Source organism: Vigna angularis, chromosome 4, assembly GCF_016808095.1.
Source record: "Vigna angularis cultivar LongXiaoDou No.4 chromosome 4, ASM1680809v1, whole genome shotgun sequence".
NCBI classification, from domain to species: Eukaryota; Viridiplantae; Streptophyta; class Magnoliopsida; order Fabales; family Fabaceae; genus Vigna; species Vigna angularis.
This window is the reverse complement of record NC_068973.1, coordinates 169,109-185,287: the sequence shown is the minus strand read 5'-3', so window position 1 is coordinate 185,287 and position 16,179 is coordinate 169,109. Positions and strand designations below refer to the sequence as shown.

The window sequence follows — 16,179 nt, the reverse complement described above, 5'->3', positions numbered from 1 at the left end:
TGACAGTAATAAGAGAGTGGATCCATAATAGATAAACAAGCAAAGTAACAAATAACGAGCTATAGTGTAGTGAAGCACAGAGAGTTTGGAAAACAAAAACAACACATAAGTATAACAGTGGCTACAAATTAGCATCGCATTACGAGCATAATTTCAGTTAATACGAGGCTACTTAAGAAAATAGATAGAATAGATTACTGAGAATAAAAAGAAAGGCATATATATGAACTTAACTTAGTACTGTCTGAAAGTGAGATTCAATCGACCAGGGCGTAGATTAGTCTGTTGCAGCAAGAGGTTGGGGGCAGAGTTTGGATGAATAGCGCTAACTCCGTGGAATACATTTCTGGAGGGGCCACCAAAGATCAAAACATCCCCAGATTCGAGTTGCAGTTTCTCTGCCTTGTCGGGATCCCTGTGATCTCCATAGAGGAACTGAGCAGAGTCTCCGATGGAGAAAGATACGACGGGCAAGCCTCGGCGAAGAGAGTCTTCACTTTCATCCTTGTCTTGATGAAGACCCAAACGGCCAGTTTGGGAGTAAAAATTGACAATGCAGATGTCGGGTGAGATGGAGGGAAGGCGATTTTGAGGAACGAGGGCGTTGGAATCACGAAGTGCATTAGTGACCAATGTCTGAAACTCGGGAGGGATGTGGGGGGGTTTTGCTCCGTCGAATGGTCGTCGTTCTCCGTACTGAGAGGTGTGAGGATCCCAGTTCTTTCCGAGGCACATCATCTTCAAATGCATCTTGGTTCCTTCCCCGTAACCAGGCTGGTAGAATCCTCCCACGCCCACCCCCAACTCCCTGCACCTTTCCACTATCTTCTGCTGATCGCTCAGTGAAAGGTAACCCTTCAGAAACACCATCCCAGGCCTCAACGATAACCCAATGCCATTGTTATTACTACTACGGGATTTTCTCCTTTCTCTGTTCTGTGCAAGCAATGGAGGTTTCAGAACCACGCTTCCAGGTTGCTTAGGGTGACATATATCGAACCCTCCCTCTTCTACTGCTGCGGCTGCTGCTGATGGCTTATCAACGTCATCGCCAATATTTAACTTTGCCATTCCCATTCCAACAGAATCATAATCGGAACGAGAATCAGGTGATGAATTCTGCGGTTGCTTCTTCTCTTCGCTGCCCCTACCTCGCCCACATTGCTCGTTGCCAACAACAACCTACACAACCGTTCATATTCGTAAAACCCCCAAAGTAATTATTTTGTTTAAAAAATAATAACCTAATTACCTTCAAACACAAGAAAATATTAGTTACCCGTGAAATAGATTGAGAGCGATGGCCGCGGCCGCGACCACCACCACCACCTCGACCACCACCACCACCTCGACCAAAAGGTTCCATTGTCTCCACAACCCTTGCTGCTGCTACTGTATATCGATTGACCTATGGTTCTTTTTGACTGTTTGTTTTCGCCTTCTGTGCTTTACTTTTACTCTTCCTCCTTGTTATTCACATTAACCACAGCAACCAAATTATTTATTTCTCATTTATATCATATTTCAGTCCTTTCCTTTTCTTCACTCCAACAAACAAGTAAATCCTTTATTTATAACTAAATATTTTTAGCTTCTAGAATAAATATTCGTTTTTATATAATTAAACTTTATAATAAACCAGATTTTTCAACATATAAACTATGAATTATAATGTACAATACATATCTACTTAATTATATAAATTAAATTTTATATTTACTAGTAGTAATTTCATTTATGATATAAGATTATTTTTAAAAATTAATATTTTTTTAAGAATATCAAATTTCATTTAGAGAGTGAGATAAAAAGTACATAAAATAAAAATATATACTATTAAAAAAATCAATTATGTGGATAAAAAAATAGCAATTTGAGACCATTGAGAAATTTTTTTCCCTCAAATTGCATGTGTGAAAAACACATCTAGAAATTAAAAAATAGAATATACAGAATGTGAGGTTGAAATAGTAAAGCTATTAGTGTATTATTAATAATATAAAAAAGGTTTAATGTAGTTGAAACTCTACTCTAGAAAACTTATTGGCTTAGAAAATAACTTCTTTTTTTGGTAAAACCCTTTTGTAAAAACAAAAGATGAAGATAAATACTTATTTACACTAATTTGTCTTATCCACCAAAATTACCTTAGTTTTTAACTAATTCATAAAGTAAAATATTGTTTTATTATCATAATTACCGTTTCAATTGTTTCTTCATACAATCCATAAATCCATTTTTTTTCTCTCTCTAAAAAATTTCTTTAATTTTTTTAGTAAACTCTATTAAATTAATTATAAAACTATATTTGAGAATAAAATTAAATTAAATTATTATGAATGATTACTAATTTTGATTAATATAAAAAATAATATTTAATGAGTTAAAAATATTTTTCAATAAATCATAATTTTATTTTTAAAAAATAGTTAATTATCAACCTAGCACTGTATATTAAATGGATTTATCAATAAATAAAAATACATAATTTTTAAGTTTGATTTATATCTTTCAAACCCTCCGACTACTTTTTTATCTTTAATCTTTCTTCATGATTTTGCTCTTTGTCAAAGTCAATATAGATTCAAAGAGAAAGAATCTATATATATATATATATATATATATATATATATATATATATATATATATATATATATATATATATATATATATATATATATATTACAATATAGTTCAAAGAAAGATTAATATAATATTTGTTCATAGAATGCTCGTGAAATCTTAATTATGTAAAGTTGCATGTATAAAAATTAAAAATTGGAGTAAAGCAATCGACATAATCTCTAGGTTACTGAGGTGAGACATAAGTTATGTTATTTAATGTATTTTATCATAATTTCATCAACTTGCTTTTTATAAGATAAAATAATTTCTTTATTTTACTACAATTTGTGACTATTTTTTATTTGTATAATTTAGTTGTTGTGTTGAAGAGAATGACTACTTTATATTTTTCTCATTCCAAATTTAACTTCTACGGAATTATGATATGAATTGAATCTTGTATTAAAAACTTATACTATATAGACCAATTACCTTACCATAACTAATCTGTGTAGGAGCTCTGTGGACTGTTTGAAACAACAGCCAGCCAACATAAGGTAAGTTACATGTCTTTCGTGTCTTTTCAATTAAATCTATTTGTCAGTACAAATGATGATTAGGTACTCCAAATTATGATTTTAAGATAAGCAAACAATTTACAGGGTTTTCATAAGATCAATTAGATTTTTGAAAGAAAAGACAAAACAATATTATGGTCATTACATAGTTTCTATTTCGTGGTCATTACAAACATTCCTTTGAGGTTTCAAGAAAGACTTTGATCCTAATCAACTGTAAGGTTCCAATAAATGCCAACACACATTATTCAAGGACACATTTAGGTCATTATAGTGTCCATCGATTTTCAAGAACACTTACTATTCCTTGAAGGATATGAAATGAACATAACATACTTGAAGCTTTTCTACTACAAACTCAATAGTCTCTGTTCTCTTCAAAGTGGACAATTATTGCAAATACACAAAAGAAACAAAGACAATTTTGTTAAAACATATAGTTGTGATTGCCGTATTCACTCCCATGCCCATGTTTCAGTATTTTATTTAGGGATGATTGCAATTACCTTGTAGGAATTAAGAGAGAAAGTACTGAAAATTTGCCTAAAAATATAATTTGGTTAGGCTGATTTTCTGTTTGAAGCGATGAATTTATGATATTTTGTGTTTTTTTGAATAGATTTGCTAGGAGAGAGGGCATGAAGTTGCCGGATACATTATTCATCCAATCTCATAAGTGCGGAAATTGATTATGTGAGTTTGCATTGTGGGTGGTGTTATGCATTGAACATGGGAGGAGAGGAAACCACTTATATAATAATAATAATAGTAATAATAATATTATATATATATATATATATATATATATATATATATATATATATATATATATATATATATATATATATAAATTTTTACTATAAGGAAAAATAATAATTTTATAATTTAATTTATTAAAAAAATTATTTACCATATCAATTAAATTATTCACAAATTTCACTCATATTTTTACACTTTCCAAATCTCTTAAAAAGAAACAACAAAAACTTTATCTTTAAATCCATCTAAATTTATCATCTAAAAAAAACACATGTTTCTACTGGATTGGACGAACGTTCACTCTTCTCCCTGCTCTGTTGAACCGATCCGATAGGCTTGAGGAGGATTGACCTGCAGAAGACACTCTGACGTTCAAGTCAGATATGTTTCGTATGAGGTCTATTATAAAAATTATGAAAAAATGTCTTACTTCGAAATTGAAGGGTTTACAAAAATCAAACCTATTAATTTACCTCTTAATGGACATTAATGCGAACATTAACCATTCATCAATAGCAGTAACCGCATTAATTGCACTTTAACTCTATTCAATGATTGTCGTAACCGTCCGACTGCACCGTTCTTTCCTATACCACAACCAATCAGCAAGCCCCGACTTACCACATAGTAATAACACACCTACTATATTATGATTAAATGTAAATAGCAATAAAGTAATCAAGAATCTTTGTTTCATTGTTACAACCAAAATCAAATATCAATATGTAGTCCATTAATTAACATAAATAAATCTCATAGCGAAAACACAAACGGAGAAAAACAAAACATTAAATGAAAAAAACATAATAAAAAGAAGGTGTTAAAAACAATAAAAAGCTAAATTGATGCTATTAAAACTCATATATGAAAAGTTAGATAAGTTGGAACTATGTTACAAGAAAAAGACTTACAATGTCATTTTCAATTTCATCACACGTAATAACTATTTTTTTTAATTAGTTATTATTTAAATTGACATAATAAATAATTTTTATTTTAACTCATACAATAAGTAAGGTATTATTTATAATTATATCACTAGTTAATTTATTATGACGATAGAAATAGTTAGTTGTCATCATACAAATTATCATTCAAAATATGATGATATTAATTTAGTAAGAAATTGATATTTGAGTGATAGAGGGAAAGAAAAAGTAAAATGTTTATAAAGAAATGGAAAATCCGAGGAGAGATAGAAAGTGTAGTAATAGAAAAAAAGCCGTCAATTTAGAAGTAAGGGAAGATAGTTCGGGGAATGTTGTGTCATAACATAACAACAGAAGGAGTTGTTGTTCCGTTTTCTTTCCTCGTGCTCATAGAATTGACTAGTGAGTGATGATGACCAATGAGGTCTTACACGAGGCCATACATATTCCAACAGATATACGACACACATGCATAACATTCAAACAATGCCTACACTCCCATCTATCTCTCTTGTTGAATAGAATTCAAAATAAAACTACTCTTTGAAAAACATAATCATTTCCTTTCAAATTTCTTATAACATATAAAAAACATGGTCTATATAAAAATTAACACGTCCAATTATACCTTTCTTAATAGTTTACTATGAATTCGTTAATAGTATATGTAACCGTTATTTTTTTTAATTACATACACTTTTAAAGTTTCTTGAAATGAGTAATACATTAGGTAATTTATTTTTCAAAATTAGACCTTTCATTATTAAAGTACAATTTCCTTTTGTAAAAACTAAATTTTCATTATATTTTTTCTAATATTATAAGCTGTTTGTTGCTGAAACTCTATTTTTGGAGGAACAAATTCTTAGTGACTTTTTTTTTCTAGTTTTATATGTTTGTATATTTATTTAAAATAAATTACTTTATTAAAAATTTATAACTTTTATAATATAAATTTAAAAATATATTTGTAAATTAATTAGAAATAAAAAATTTCATAAGTGATTACAATAAATAAGATAATTTAAATATATTATAATTATGGCAATAGAAATATGATTATGATAAACTTATTTATAATTTATAATTTTTAATAATATAATTTGTAAAAATATAGTTAATTTAATATTCACAATTCTCTTTATATAAACTTATTCGAAAAATATCTATTACTCAAAGCTTTAATTAACGTTCTTCTAGGTGTATAACCTCTATGGTATAATCACAAGCTATGTTGTATCTTGATAAAGCAACTATGTCGTGTGTACAGAAAGGACAAGTAGAAAATGTGTGAGACATTCCTTGAACATCTTTCTATCTCTTAACATTGTTCTGATTCTGAACAGACTTTTGGATAAAAGTGAAAATCTGCACAGAAAAATAGAGCACATCACAACACACAAAGAGGTACTAGAAAGTATATGCTTTAAAGCATTAGACGATCTTAAACTTTTAGACATAATATTTCAAGCATAGCATTGTCTGTTTTGAGTAACTTAAGATGTTTAGGTATATAATGTTGAATGTTCATTACATTTATTCTCTAACTTTTTATTAGACGCTATAGTAATTAAATATTTTGTTACAATATTCCTTATAACGTTTAGCGGTTATCAAACATGCCTTAGACAGTTCTATCATTAGACTCTCTTATATAGTTTATGACACTTAATAAGTAGTATTTATAACTTTTTATCATTTGTCTTAAATGATTAAGCATTAGTTTGTTTTAGACTGTTAAATTTTAAAATAGTTTATTTAAACGATGTTGTCTTAAAATATATATTAAGTTATAAAAGTTATTTATATTTATTTTTGTAATTATAATATTGTTATTTTTTGTTATATAAAAGTAGTAGCTATGCGTTTTTATTAGTATGAATGAAAACAAATAATGGTTGCATATATTACAATAAAACATATTTTGGTAATTGTAAAAGAAGGTAGGTGAAAAAAACAAAAGAAAATAAAGTTGTTTAGTGGAGGAAATACGGTTTTCTTTTTTTAAAAAGTAAAGATATTTTTCTAGATTAATTAGTTTATTGTTAATAATTTATTCATTTTTATTAATATTTTTTACCATCTAATTATTATCACAAATAAAATTAGCATTATATATTTAGGAATAAAAACTTTTATTATAATAAAAATGTAAAGTAATTATTAAATCACATAGTTAATTATAAATATCATTATTAAAGTATACAGTCGAATAAAATTTTACATTTTAAAAGATATAGTGAATTATATTTGACGAGGTGTTGTCACATCCCACATTCCATATTTCATCGCTTTGAAGGCGGAAAAATATATTGTGATCTCATATTTTTTTCAAAATGTTTCTTCATATAAAATAAATGCTCGGGGAATGCTTCATAGACAATTAACAAACTTTTAAAATTTCAATGCCACTTCACATTCTCATAAAAAATAATTTATTTTGAATATATTTTCTACAAGTAATAAATTATATATAATTTTAACAAAGTAAACTATACAAGTTATTTATTATAATTTTGATTTATTTAATATTCATATGTTAAATGGTCAAATAAATTAAAACACATGAGTAATTTACAAAATAAATGTTTTTTTTTCACTTAAATAACGTGTACACCAACCAATGAAAAAAAATTACTTTAAAAATATTTACCACATGGAAATCGTTTTAGAAAATTAGTTTCTTAAATAAGGTTTTAAATGGGAAGTATGTAAAAATTATCAAAAGAAAAAACTTGTGTGTGAAAAAAATAGAAAAAATGGAATGTAATTTCTAAAGCTTTATTAGTACGGTGTGTTCACTTTCACCTTAATACAATATAAAAAAAATGTATTAAATGTTAATTTAAATTACCAAAATTAATTTAAATTTTCTAATTAAAAAACGATAAATTACATCTAAATTTGATCCTTAAAAGTCATAATAGAGAGCAAATTTTGAACATTCCTAGAACTTTCTTCAAGAAATTAAATTGTATTTTGTAAAAGTATAGTGGACTAGTAATAAATTGAACACTTTCTGACTTTACGAAGCCAATCATCCACCACATCTACCAGCATGCGCATCCAACAATTATAATTATAATTATAATAAAAAGGTCACTGTTTTATTTCTTTTCTCCTACGTTGTTAATACTTAATTCATGACATCACTCCCTAAATACTGCATTTTCTATTCCACACTCCTAAAATAAATTACTACTACTACCACCGGAGCTTCAAAACATTTGACGATTATTATTTTTTATTTATTTCAAAATTACATATATTTTGTAATAACTTTCAAATTTTATTATTATTTTTATATAGACACTTTTTAAAAAATAATTATATTTGAAATTACGGGGATATTTAAAAACACATGTACATGTTATATTAAATAAAAACATTTTAAGCAAAATATATTAAATGTTTATTTGTTAAATGCTGCTTATACACGTTAACCTTAAGCCAATTACTTTGGACAGGAGGAGATGCCAGCCAAATAGATAGGAAATTATATTTATCGCACAAAATAATGAATTATTTTTAGAGAAGAGCTTGCAATAAATTTTTTAACACATGCTATTATTATTTAATTTATTTGAAACTATTAAAAAAAATTCTAAAATAAAAAACTATATATAAAATATATTTGATTTCAATCAATGATAAAGTAGGTTTTAAAAGACACGTTAAACAAATACTTGTTGATTGTGACACTTTAATGTAGTTTATTATTAATAAAAATAAAGGGTTATGAAATTGATAAAATAAAAGAGATTTGTTTCACCTATAATATTCATATAGTTATTAAAAAAAATAGTGACTATAATAATAAATATATTTAAAAGGGTTAAACATCATCACAAGATAATAATAAAATATTTAAAAAGCTAAAAATAACTACTAAACAACTAAGAAGAGATATGTAGTATTATCATTTTCAACAAGAAATGTTTCAACACATATATCTCATTTGTTCACATCAACAAAATGATCATGGTAAAAGAAACAAATAATATACCGAAAATAACAGAAAAGACAACAAAATAAGCTATTGTTCAAAAGAAAACTTCATAAACAATTTTATACATCATATATTTATTCAACATTCTATAACTCATATAAACATATAATTAGTTAACTCTAGATTCAATTATCTAAATACATGCACAAATATATTCAATATAAGTATGCACCCATAATAGTATTTAAGTTATAAACAATATTCACACCTGAGACCAAAGGTTTAGGGTATAGACCTCTTGTCTTTCTCTCCCTCACCTCATTCATCTCTATATGAGTTGAATGGTTGTTACTATATTAGGATACATACTTTCATAATCCCCACATGTCAAAGCACACACTATAACAACATCATCATCAATTTCTCCTTGGATTGGTTCTAACCATTCTCAATTACATGTCACAAACTAGTCACCATATTATCATACATGAATAAACACCATACATGCTTAATCATATTATAAACCAATAATTTTTTTTAACATTCACATAATCACACTCATTAAACACATCATAAGAGATATATGAAAACTTAGTTAAAATTCTGGTATTTTTGCTCAGTCATTAGATCTACTCGCTTAGCGAAAGCTTATTCGCTTAACCACCAAATTTGTTTGCTCAACTAAAGTATTCTCTCTCAACCACCAAATATGTTCGCTCAACCACCAAATATGTTCGCTCAACCATTAGTATTTGACAATAGACTCACTTAGCGACCAAATATGTCCGCTTAGCGAGAAAACTACTAGAACTTACATACTTAAATTCTCCCAAAAGTCACCTAGTGAGTATATTCTCGCTCAACGACCGTCAAGTTAGGGAACTCTCTGACTTTGACTTCGCATATGCTCACTCAGCGAGTCTACATAATTCTGCATAACTGGATTATGTAGATTTATGACATTCCAGCGCTACAAAACCAGTCTAACACCAACCATAAATGTTCAAAACAACCAACTCTCATATCATATGCATTTCAACAATAGAATTCATTCAAAATACAAGGTCAATAACTAAATCATAATAGAGTATCAATCATATTATAGCTAAGGCAATTCAAGCTTCCTAATGCAACTTAATAGGTCTTATCCCATCAGACAACTCAATTACACAATCCAACTACCATATAAGAATACAAGCATCAATCAAAACTTGCCTATCAGCTAAAATCAAAGTAACTAGCATTCCTTACCTAATAGATGACCAAACAACTCTAGGGCCCTAAAATAGCTCAAAAATCTTTATATGCTCTTATGAACAATAGAAACACAATCAAGGTACATCGTTAGAATCATTAATCAACAAAAACTTAAATTAAGAACTCAAAAGATGCATGCAAGTTAAGTAGGATCTACATGCAACATATACAAGAAAAGACCAAAGAAAACAAATTGAAACTCAACTTACTCAAATGAAGGAACTGATTGGTCTAAATTGAAGAACTTATCATCAATATTAATCCTAAGGTCTCGATTTTTGAATCAGACAAACATAGCGTGAGAACTCCTAATGAGAAGTCAAATGATTCTAGAGGAGTGATTTATAGAAAAATGATGTGTTTTAAAACAATGAAATTCGTTTATAACAAAACTATTTATAAACTATTATCATTTTTAAAATAATTTTTTTAAGTCTTGAATATCTTATATTTATATACATAAAAGTTGAAAAATAAAACAATATAATTGTCAACACTCAATTTCGTCCGGATTGACTAAATAATTTGTTTTGTTGTTTTCTCCTCATAAAAAAAAAATGTATATAAATGAAAAAATAAAAAAATAAAATAAAATAAAAAAAAGGAGATGAAAACGCTCGTCCAAACAGTGAGCGTTCGTCCTTCTCCACTGTTGCTGAGGCCGTTCGTCCAAACTGTTCAAACCGTTCGTCCAAACTGTTCAAGCGTTCGTCCTTCTTCACTGTTTCTGAAAGCGTTCGTCCTTCCCTTTGTTGCTGTGACCGTTCGTCTTTCCCTTTGTTGTGGTGGCCGCTCGTCCAAACAGTGACCGTTCGTCCTTTGCACTGTTTGACCGTTCAGCATTTCGGTTCTTTTAGGACGTTCGTCCTCATCTTCAACCGTTCGGTCATCAAACGTTCACTATTCGACCGTTCGGCCATTATTTTGGACGTTCGTCCTCGCCCTCAACTACCTCTCATGTTTACCGTTCGGTTGTTTTTGTTTATTAAACGTTCGGATATTTTGTGTAATAACCGTTCGGTCTTAAAATTGAACGCTCGGTCTCCATGATATTTGTCTTCAGCGTTCGGTTTTGGACGTTCGATCATGTTTTAGTGAACGTTCGGTTTTTGTGTTTATTCTTAGTGAACGTTCGGTTTTTGTGTTTATTCTTAGTGAACGTTCGGTTTTGATGTGTTATGTGTTAGTGAATGTTCGATCTTCATTTGAACGTTCGCTTTTCATTCGAATGTTCGTCGTCCACCATTCGTATTTTGCCCTTATTTGGACGTTCGTTCTCACTGACTTTTAGGGTGTTCGGCAAACAGTGTGTGAGACGTTCGTCCAGATCGTTCATGTCTATTCTGACGCTCGTCCAAATCCTGGCCTTTCTACCGCTCGTCCATATTTTCGTCCTTACCAAATCATCTTCCACACCTCTGACCATTCTCCATCACCTCCAACATCCATCTCTCCATCCTTACGCCCACTGCTACTTCTAACTTCTCCCATATTCACACACAACCAACATCATCACCTTCATCTCCAACACCTCACGGCCGACACCATCATCCTTATTCCCTCACCCGATCATCATCTTCATCCATATACCTCCAACACTCCATGTGGTTCAGCAGTAGCAAACTTCCATCCATAAAGCTCACCGTCCACCACTCCTTACGGCCTAGCTGCAGCTGGTCAGGAAGATGGAAGCATCACCATCCAGCTTTGGCCACACATGAAGAAGGAAGGCAATGATGGAATGGAGAAGAATTAAGAAGAGCTACCCACCGCAGCAAGGCTGGAGGCAGCTCCGCCGTCCAGCTTGCACACATGGGAAGCATCCAACATGGAAGAAGAAGCAAGTACATCCAGCAAAGGTAGCAGCGGTGATGGACGTTGAAGAGAAGAAGGAAACGTGATCCAACTTGCACTCGGTAGCAGCCAATACTTCACGTCCAATCCAGCAGCTGCCACGGTCCACCATCCAGCAGTTGAGAAGCTCACGGCCTGCAGCAGCAAATTCCATCCAGCTTGAGACACACATGGCAGCAAAACAAAGGTCATGATAGCACGTGAAGATGGTAAGAAATAACGGTAAATTACTGTGAGTGCATAGGGGAAGAGGTGCTGCCACGTGAAGTTGAGATAGAGCACATTGAAGTCATGTTTGCTCTAGAATAAAGAAAGAGCACTTATTTGCTGGAACGAAAGACAAAACATCGTGTTTGAAGAATTGTTCATTAAAAAATGAAGAGTGGTCACGCGTGAAATGCATTTGAAGACCACTTTGCATGAATGAAAGCAAACTAGGTGGAGCAGGATGGCTCGGCATATAGAAGTGGACAACACTAAGTTTCGTTTCTTTTTAGTGGTAACAAGAAGAGGATCTTCCACCCAAATATTTCTTTATTCAATACAACACATGAAGAATGATTCCGCAAATTGAAGAATACTGATGAATGCACTTAGACTGCAGCACCACGTAGCTTTCACGTGAAGAAAGTAGAGAGGCAAGGAAATAAATTTCAAAGTAGCATTAATTACTTTGAAACACAACCACTCGGCTACTACCAAGGGACCACCACTTGCTGCAAGGGGGCCAAACACATAGAATGGGACACTAAGGGGTGCAGCCGTAAAGAATGAGTAGCACGGCAATAAGCACACAAGCTCGGGCCATGGATAGCATATGGTCACGACTGGTAGGGAGAAAAACGTGAGATATGTCATGACCGAGAGGGAAGAAACAAAATTTTGAAGAAGCACTCTCGGACCAACATCCAACAGCTTTAGGTGGCAAGCTTCATCCAGCAGATAGTGAGAGGTGGGGTCTTTCAATCTTGAAGTGCTCCAACATTATCAGTCAACCTCAGTGCTTCAGTCATTACCGTGAGTGCTCCGACCATAAACTTCAGTGCTCCAACCACTGAGTACTCCGGCCATTCAACCATAGTGCTCCACTCATAACCAACTTTCCCAGTAAGTGCTCCACTCATCACCAACCTCTTAAGTGCTTCACTCATCACCACCAACAGCTCCCACCATCCCACTGCAGACCCACTTTGGGGTTTCCACCAAAAATCTCCACTTTCAGCATCTATCGACTAGGAGGCTTCTGCTAAAGGAGATGGCCGAGAGTTACCATGGCCTAAGTTTCGAACTCCTCTCTACCCTTCATACTGCTCACCCGTAACGGCAGTAAGGACCTTTCTTCCTCCATTTTTCATCACCTCAAAAAAAAAAAAAAAACATCATCATTCATCCTCTGTTGCAACGTACTCACACAGCCAAACACCCACATCCAGCCCTCCATTTTCATCCTCACTTCCAGCAACAATCTTCATCCACTCCATCCATAAAAAAGGGAACGGGGGAAGGAGCACCTGATTGCAAAGGAAAGCCAACCGAGAGGAGGAGGAGATCGGACGCAGGAGGCTAGCGAAGAGTGAACCAAGCTTCAAGAGGTAAGTAATGCCTTCCACTCCATGTTCTTCTGAGTTTGATTGATAGACCTTGAATATGCCTCTGTTAAGTTGCCTTTGAGCATGCCTCTGATATGTTTGCATGTGTTAAGCTTACGTATGTTAAGTTTGCATATGTTAATGAATGGCTAGTGTTGTAAACATTTGTATACGTCTGTTGTTACCGAAAACACTGAACGTCTAACATCAGTCATCTATATTCACCCAATGCCACAAGCCATATTGACACCCGCGGCCTGCACCTATCATCTTCATCTTTCTTCTTTCATTTTTCATCTCCGACACCGTTACCAACACCCTTCCAGCCGCCACCTTTTTCTTCCATTCCCAATTTCTCATCACCAACACATACACAGTACCAGAGGGAGAGTTTCTTTCTCCATTCATTCTCTTCATTCCTCCAAAGCAAAATTCATAGATCTGGATTCTTCCTCATATGAAACCCAATTGCTTTCAATCTTGTTCCTATTCTGCACTCTCTGTATTCCTTACACCCTTCATCAAACCAATATCAACATATTTCACCCACAAAATTGATTTCCATCATCATGACCAAACACTAAAATCCTTTCCCCACTCATCTCTTCAAAACTGATCTGCATCTAGTCCAGACGTCCAAAAATTATGTGTGAGTATTCAAATGAAAGCCCTCTGAGTCTAGATTCTAACCCAAAAAGTCTCATCACATTTGAAGCTCCGTGGAAACCGATCTAACCAAAACAGTGACCAAAGGTCAGTGCCAGAAACGAAACTGAAGAACCTGATTTCAAATTTATACTGCTCCTTACTCAGATGTCAAAAAAATATGTGTGAGTAGTCAAATGAAAGCCCTTTGAGTCTATATTTTAACCCAAAAATTCTCATTGCATTTGAAATTCTGTGGGAAATGATATAACCAAAACAGTGACCAAAGGTCAGTCCAGAAACGAAACAGTCAAACCTGATTTCGAAATTATACTGCAGCTAGTACAGAGGTTTAAAAATTATGAGTGAGTTATCAAATGAAATCCCTCTGAGTCTAGTGCTATGAAAAAAAAGTTTCACTACGTTTGGAGCTGTGTTGAAAGAATTATAGATAAAACATTCAACAAAGGTCAGTGGAAAAGAAAGGCTGAAGCTATGGGAATGAAAATGTAAGTCAATTCTTTGTGCTCTCCGATTTCACTCTCTGTACGTATTTTCTTCATCAAAGCTTGGACCAAACATGCGCTACACACTCTTGGTTTCTTTATCCTTATTATTATTTGGATGACTTTTATTTCTTTACCTTTAGCTTTGTGTTATTATCAAATTTTTACTACATGTAACCCCTTTGTAAAATACCCCCACCCCTTTGTTTTAGTGATTTTGTTCATTTTGTTTCATTTCAAAAAAAAAAAAAGGGAAAAAAGTAATAAATAATAAAAAATATATAAAACATTAAAAAACATTTAATATAATAAATTTCGGTATGAGTACTCGTGCGATCGTACGCATCAGCCTAGTACTTATTGCCCAAATATAAAATAAATAAAAGCCGTGTGAGTGCTCGTGCGATCGTACGCATCAGCCTAGTACTCATTACGCAAAACAAAATAAATAAAAAGCCGTGTGAGTGCTCGTGCGATCGTACGCATCAGCCTAGTACTCATTACGCAAAACAATAAGAGGAAAAAAGCCGTGTGAGTGCTCGTGCGATCGTACGCATCAACCTAGTACTCATTACGCAAAAAAATATGTTTCAAAGGTTTAGGCACAAGTGTGATCGCACGCATCGTCCTTGTGCCAAAAACCTTTTCTCTTTCCTAAATAAAAATAAATGTAAAAATCATCAAAAACTAAAAAAACATCTACTTTTCAAACTCAAATAATATCGCCAGAACTACGTGATCCTTGATTCTCCATCAAAAGTGGAGATACGTAGGAGCAAGGCCAGTCCTTGTCAGGTTCATTCTCCCAAAAATCCAAAATTTATCCAAAACAATTTCTCAAACAATTTTCCAAACAATTTTCTGAAGCAGTTTTCTAAAAGAACTACGTAACCCTGATTTCTCACATGAGAATACGTAGGAGCAAGGTCAATCCTTGTCGGGCCCAAAAAGCTAAAAAATATTGTTTGTTTCTTTCGAGTTTTATTTTAAGGGAAAGTTAAACACTTTGAAAACCACATCCACATTCGCACATTTAGTTAAAGGTACTGCCTTAGGGCAGGCGTTGTAGGGTGCTAATACCTTCCCTACACGTAACCGACTCCCGAACCAAGAATCTGGTTCAATTTGACCATGCCTTATCATTTTATGGTTTTTCCGTAGTTTTCCAGAATAAACTATGGTGGCGACTCCAAAAAATCTCTTTTCAATATATTTATTCTTTTTATTGGATCGTCGTCCCGTCGCGATTCCGGTTGCGACAATAATAAAAAAACTTTGTAAGAAATATTAATTACATGAATAACAAAACCTCAAATGATCACGTCCGAGTCAAAAAAAAATTTTAAATGACTGAATGGAATATGTTTATTTTTGTTCAAACACGCAATTGTTGTCAATGACAATATTTTTGTACTTATGTTTATTCATATTACATCAATTATTATATCTTTATTTTTTTATTTCTCTCTTTCTTTGGATCAATGAAGAAGAAAAAAACAGTGAAGAATTAATAAAAGAAGGAATGGGAACATATATGCATGTCTTCTT

The 16,179-nt window shown here is 32.2% G+C and overlaps 1 protein-coding gene across 2 annotated transcripts; it reads right to left on the bottom strand.

Annotated features, from left to right (window-relative positions):
* Positions 1-1,482, bottom strand: LOC108322256 (uncharacterized). 2 transcript variants are annotated; one of them, XM_017554279.2, is made up of 2 exons: positions 1,253-1,482; positions 1-1,182 (listed from the first exon to the last, which is right to left on the bottom strand). In XM_017554279.2, the coding sequence occupies exons 1-2, from the start codon at positions 1,364-1,366 to the stop codon at positions 235-237; spliced, it is 1,062 nt and encodes a 353-aa protein (XP_017409768.1). In that variant the 5' UTR covers positions 1,367-1,482; the 3' UTR covers positions 1-234. The 2 variants fall into 2 exon arrangements, with proteins under 2 accessions (XP_017409768.1, XP_017409769.1); XM_017554280.2 differs by having other exon boundaries at positions 1,280-1,480.
* Positions 1,483-16,179: the final 14,697 nt, after the last annotated feature.